Consider the following 6,155-nt stretch of genomic DNA (forward strand, 5'->3'; position numbering starts at 1 on the left):
ATTTTCCGACGGATTTTTCGTCTGTAATTACAGACGGATTTTCTGACGAATTTTCTGTCTGTAATTTAAACTTTGGAAAATCATCTTACACTCTGATTACAGACATAAAATCCGTCTGTAAATCCGTCAGTAAGGTAAAATAGAATTTTTTTATTTTTCTAATTACAAAATAAACTTATTTTTATACAAAATAAATATAAATTTAATACAAATTTTTATCTAATTTGTATTCGAATATTTATAATATTTCAAAAAATAAATAAATTCATCGTATTATCAAACTAAAAGAAAAGTACTATAATAAACAAGCAAGTCAATATAATTCAAAATATAAACAAAATGTATTGATACATCAACTATAATCCTCAATGTATTATTCAACCATACTAAAACTATCAACCATACTAAAAGCTGTATTATTTTCCATACTGAAACAGAAATTGAAAAACTAAAAAATCTCCAGATCAATTTAGACCTCAGATACAACAATCTCTCAAGTGAAATCTCAGCTTTTCTTGGGAATCTGTTGAAATTAGAAGCACTTGATCTTTCCCACAATCAACTCACTGGAGAAGTCCCTCCACAAGTTGGTGACATGAGCAGCTTGGGAGTGCTTGATCTCTCCTACAATAACCTTCAAGAAAAATTAGACAGGAAATTCTCTCATTGGCCGGACGAGGCATTTGAAGGGAACCAACAGCTTTGTGGAAGCCCTCTTGATTACTATAATAGTGATGATGCTTCCAGCAGAGATCAATCAAGCCTAACTACATCATCAATAGTGGTAATATCTGCCATTTCAACTCTAGCCGTAGTTGCGCTATTTATACTTGCATTCAAAGCCTTCTTTATGAGCATAACGTTCGAAAAGTTTGTCATACACCTGTGCTGAGATGGTCACTAGTATTATCCATTTGCAAACATCAAAATTTGACTCCACAAAATCCTTGAAGTCATTGAATTTTCCAGTTGGGTCCTCAGGCAAGTCCTGAAAGGTGCATTAGCAGTTGAAAAAAATGGAAAAGAAAAAGAAATATCATTGCCATGATAAGTATTGAGAGTACCTTCTCCCAATCAGAATTGAGGAGAATGTCCGCTGTTACTACACCCTTCAGCAGAAGAATTATGATCATGCTCACCATATACTGGCTTTGAATTAAGGTCATTAATCTCAAAATTATAGAAAGTGCAGCAAGCCAAATGTTCCACTTAGTTGACCAATAAAAAGTCTTTTTTCTTTAATATTTTCTTTAATAACTTAATTACAAGAATAATAATCACAAATTGAGAAGTATTATGTGTGATTCAATTTGTTAGCTGTTCCATTCTACCGTATACACTTGACACAAACAATGAAAAAGGATACACATGAAAGACAATAACTATTCATGCTACCTGCTGCCATATGTCCTAGACATGTTACCACACATGAAAACAATTAAAGTATAAGCAAACCTGCAACAAAAAGTGAATGCATAGGAGCATAAACCACTACTTCAAATCAAAAGCTCTAATATTAGTTAGTATATAACATGGTTCTAATCATTAGTACTAATGTCATTATTAATTTATTACTAATGAAGAATGATAACAGAAGGAAGATTTATTTTGAGAATAAAATAAATATATAAATTGAAGTATAATTGATTACCATGTCTCAGATACAAATTCAAAAGTAGGTGGTACATCTTATCTTTCTTCTAGCCAAATTTTAATTATCCATAAATCATAAATGATCATTGACATGCCTACCATTCCCATGATTGAATTAAAGAATTTAAAGAATGACCTTAGGGTTCTTGCAATTGAGATCATGTTAGAGAGAGTATATTTAGAATTAAAGAATTTAAACAAAATATATTTAGAATTAAAGAATTTAAATACCGACCAAAAAAAGGTAAAGACTAAAGAACTAATAAAGATGCATGGGAAGTACACCCCTTTTTTATGTTTATGGTACGTTATCCATGTGAAGTTGGTAAAGAGAAGCTAAGTGTAATTTAGGTTTCTTTATTTTGTCTACAGAATGATTAACATATCTAAAAAAGGTTGGGTGTTATGTAATTTATGTGGGTCCTATATATATATATATATAGCCTTGCTCATCACCCTTTCTAATTATATGTTTGTGGCATAGTTCCTTTTATAAATTGAATCATGGCACAACAATATAAGTTTCTGGCATGATCATCACCAAGCTAAGATGGCATTTAAGAAAGTAAATTTTAGTTTCAATCATGGTCTTATCATTGTACACAAGTGGTACTTGTTTATTGAGAAGCAAGGACTGGGGAGAAATTTTACCTCTACTCTCTTATTTAGGATATCAAGATCACCATGATTATTTTCAGTTAAAGCACAGTGTCGTACAAGATACTCAATGAACAACTCTCCAGATGAACCAACCAAGTAACAATGTGAAGCCATAACCACAATTAACTACAAGAAAAGAAGGAAGGCAGGAAAAACCAAAAGAAAGTGAAGGGTAAGAAACTGTGTTAGTTCAGAAGTAAATTACATGAACATGGTTCATAATGGATTACTTCAGAAAGTGCTTTCCAAACACCTAAACTTGGCTCCTCTAGCAAGGACTTTACAACATCAACAAGTAGAGGTATTTTACTATGCCAAGCTTCAAATAACCTTCAGATAAGAATTGTAGGTCAGTTTACACAAGATAATAACAGACAGTAACTGTTAAGGTACCAAAATAGTCATATCTCTCAACCCAAATATAGTCTAAGCTTTTTGGTAAGGTAATTCATGGCCTGGTGGTATTAGAGCTACTATAACCAAATGTGGCCAAGAGTTCAATCCTTGTTTACGACTCAATCTTCCAAATAAAAGCTGAATTTCAATAGAAGATGCAGTGGGCCCAAGCATTGTCAGGGCTGCAGCCCCAAAAAATGTTATTGCCTGATGCGATTTGAAGGTATAAAGCTATTCATGTATCTACCGAACAAATTAAGCTTTCTGAAAATATGATTCATGACAATTATCACCAGCAACAGAAAAGCAAGAACCTTGGTAAAAGATGCTTCAAAACACAAAGTCCACCAAAGGTCAATGTTTCTTCCTTCACCCTGCATTTCTGAAAGAAAAAGAAAAGTAGGCCAAAAAGGCAACACTTTTATATCATATTAGGAGAAACAAAATAATTTTCTCCTTGGAAAAGGAAGAAACATCAGTGCAAATAAGGCACCTTCCTCAACATAACACACAGGCTAACAAAAATACGTAAAAGAAATAGGACATGATTCAACTTTAAATCAAACCAGAAACTAGTTCAACTGATTGCCTTCCTTCATCTGATATTTAGTTTGGGTCTAATTTCTTCTAGCAAGTTATTTAGCTTTACATGGTATAACTTCATCTCCCTTCGGCTTACTATTCTTTTCCTTTTTTATCAACAGAATAGAAAATTCACTTCAACTAGATTTTCAACAACTTACATTTACAAGAAACAGAAACAAATCATCTGGGTACACCAAGCCAACTGTGAGAAAGCAACGTTGCACCTCATTATACATCTGCCAAACATTATTGAATTAAAAAAGAACATTTAACCTTTTTCATCAACAATCAGTGTCATAAATATTCAATAAGGTTGGAATCTTACAGTAAGAACAGATAGTATTACCTTAAGTCCAATTGAGAAATCTGATTGATCTCTGCTGTCATTATTTATAGAAACTACAGGTAGAAGTGTTGATAGAGTAAGCGTCAAATCCTGCAAATAACGAGTGTTTATTTTTAACTTTATTTATGGAAAAGGTGTTTTGTTTTAAATCTCTGAAGTAATTAGAAACAATAAAATACAGATAACAAACCCACTGATAGAAAGAAAAGCATACAATTTAAATTAGAAACATTTATAAATGCCAAAAGTTGCAGTAAATAAATAAATAAGAGCAAGAAGTTGAACAAACAGCACAATTAAAATATGAACCACACAAAACCCAATTCAGGGAACCACAAGGATTTTAAAAAATGGAAGTACTCATAAAATGCATCATCGTGGTGTCTAGTCATCAAAATAAAAGTTCAGGCACATTAAGAAAATGCATATTTGATACTTACTATTTCCATATGGGTGGAAGCTTCTTGGTTTTCTTGTAGTAACGTGAAAGGTGGTGGATCCTGCTCTCTACCAAAATCAACCTGAATTTGGAGTCCTTGTCCTTCCTATTTCTCTCCAAGTGCTTCCTGATTGAGACAACCTTCTTGATCAAGTGGTATAGATCTTCAGGTATTTCAGGAACAAGACCTATTGAAAAAAAAAAACAACACAAGAAACATTGTATACATTTCACATATCAACTTAAAAAGCAAATTTATATGAACAAGTAACAATGCGTAATGCGTAGCATGGGCCTTCAATATAAACAAAATCAATAACAGCAAGCGAATATTCATATATTCATCTAATGGAATCAGAGGATTGGAGTTCCTTCACAGAAAGCTTGCCATCTCTGTCTCTGTAATAAAACCCTAAATTGTTTTGAGAAGATAGAAACTGCAAAGAAAAATTGATAAACCTAAAATTGGCACAGAAAAATTGAGCCCTAAGCAACAGAATCATAAAATCAGAGTATACCTCTTTATAGCCGTGGAGTGTTGCCCGGGGGAGCCTGGTGGTTGCTCCGAGGAGAATCTCACGGATGACGATGTTGGACACAGTGGCGAAGAGGTGGAAGAAAAACGCCGATGGTGGCCAAAGGAGGAGGAGAAGCGCGTGGGGACGAGGGGGAGGCTCTGGGAGCGAAATTGGCGGAGGTGTATGAAGCGAAGGGGTAGCGGTGATTGAAACTCGTGCGATGAGGAGACGCGACGCAAGCGGCGGCGGCAACGGCGGAAGAAGAAGCTCGTGGAAGGAGAGAGGAAGAAGCTCGTTTTAGTTGAATAGAATGGAGTGTGAATGGAGCTCGAGAGAGTGGGGTAGAATTAGGTTTAATCTAACATTTTCCGACGGAAAATTTAAATTATAGACGGATTTCCGTCTGTAATAATTTAATAAAACGCAGAATTTTGTCTATTTAATTACAGACGGAAAATCCGTCTGTAACTATTTTCTACGGAAAAAAATTAATTTTACCAACAGAATTATCGACGAATTTTATTTTCCATCTGTAATTTATGCTGATTCATTTTTTCTGTTTTTCGACAAAAAATTCTTCTGAAATTCCGTTTGTATTTCCGTAGGATAAAATCCATCAAAAATATCTGTCTATAATAACTAGTTTTTTAATAGTGACTAAACTGTAATTTTTTAATGATTTAATAACCGTATAAGATATATATTATTGTTGGTTTTGCAAGGATCTTTCCTCAAGTAATTTGAAAGGACCACTTCCATTCAATGTCACAGGAGTTGACTAACTTACAAATAATGTATTGCTTCCTTATAATAAGCCTTTACTCAGTTGCTAGCATGTGTTTGTATTTTGAGACTCATTCCATTAGTGCATGTACAGAAACCTTAGCCACAACAACTTACAAATATTCAAGGACGAACAACACCAAAAACTGCCATATGGAATGAAGGGTATGGTTAAGCTGTTGCGATTGCTATTTTCTTGCCTTTTTGTACGAATATCAATAGGACAAAGTACTATTATCATGTTTATCCATAATCAAGTGGGTGACCAACCAGAAAGAGTAGAGATGAAGTTCATAGGGTTCTAAGTGTAAATGCGAAATGGTGAAACGTGTCCAGGGGCAAGTTGAGCTTCGTACGGCTTAATTTATGCCACCATATCATATATTCATATTCACCCAATTAATAACCCCATCATATCGCATCTTTCTCTCCATTATTTCTTCCTTTCATTTCATCCATAATAACATAATTACTTTTAAGTGCTTAAACCCTACTTTCGCCTTTCACTTTCAGCCTTCCATTCCCCCTTACAAATTTTAAATTTATGAGATTATAATAAATATATTATATAAAGTAAAATTTAATAACGTAATGATAATAAAAGAATTATTATTCATCATGTATTGGAGTTTAAATTTTTTAATATATATTTATATTATTTTTATTTTTTTAATTGATTTAGAGTTCTTTTAACATTTTTTTAAAATTAATTTTAACATCTATAATTATATAAAAAATATTTTATATTTATTTATAATAATATTGTTCCTTTTTT

The 6,155-nt window shown here is 32.9% G+C and overlaps 1 protein-coding gene across 1 annotated transcript; it reads right to left on the reverse strand.

Annotated features, from left to right (window-relative positions):
- Positions 1–2,235: 2,235 nt before the first annotated feature.
- Positions 2,236–4,089, reverse strand: LOC107609600 (protein SHOOT GRAVITROPISM 6-like). The gene is made up of 6 exons (XM_016311606.3): positions 4,081–4,089; positions 3,641–3,730; positions 3,453–3,530; positions 3,024–3,091; positions 2,544–2,643; positions 2,236–2,439 (listed from the first exon to the last, which is right to left on the reverse strand). The coding sequence occupies exons 1-6, from the start codon at positions 4,087–4,089 to the stop codon at positions 2,236–2,238; spliced, it is 549 nt and encodes a 182-aa protein (XP_016167092.2).
- Positions 4,090–6,155: the final 2,066 nt, after the last annotated feature.

The sequence above is a fragment of the Arachis ipaensis genome, chromosome B7, assembly GCF_059453495.1.
Source record: "Arachis ipaensis isolate K30076 ecotype BB chromosome B7, ASM5945349v1, whole genome shotgun sequence".
Taxonomy (NCBI): domain Eukaryota; kingdom Viridiplantae; phylum Streptophyta; class Magnoliopsida; order Fabales; family Fabaceae; genus Arachis; species Arachis ipaensis.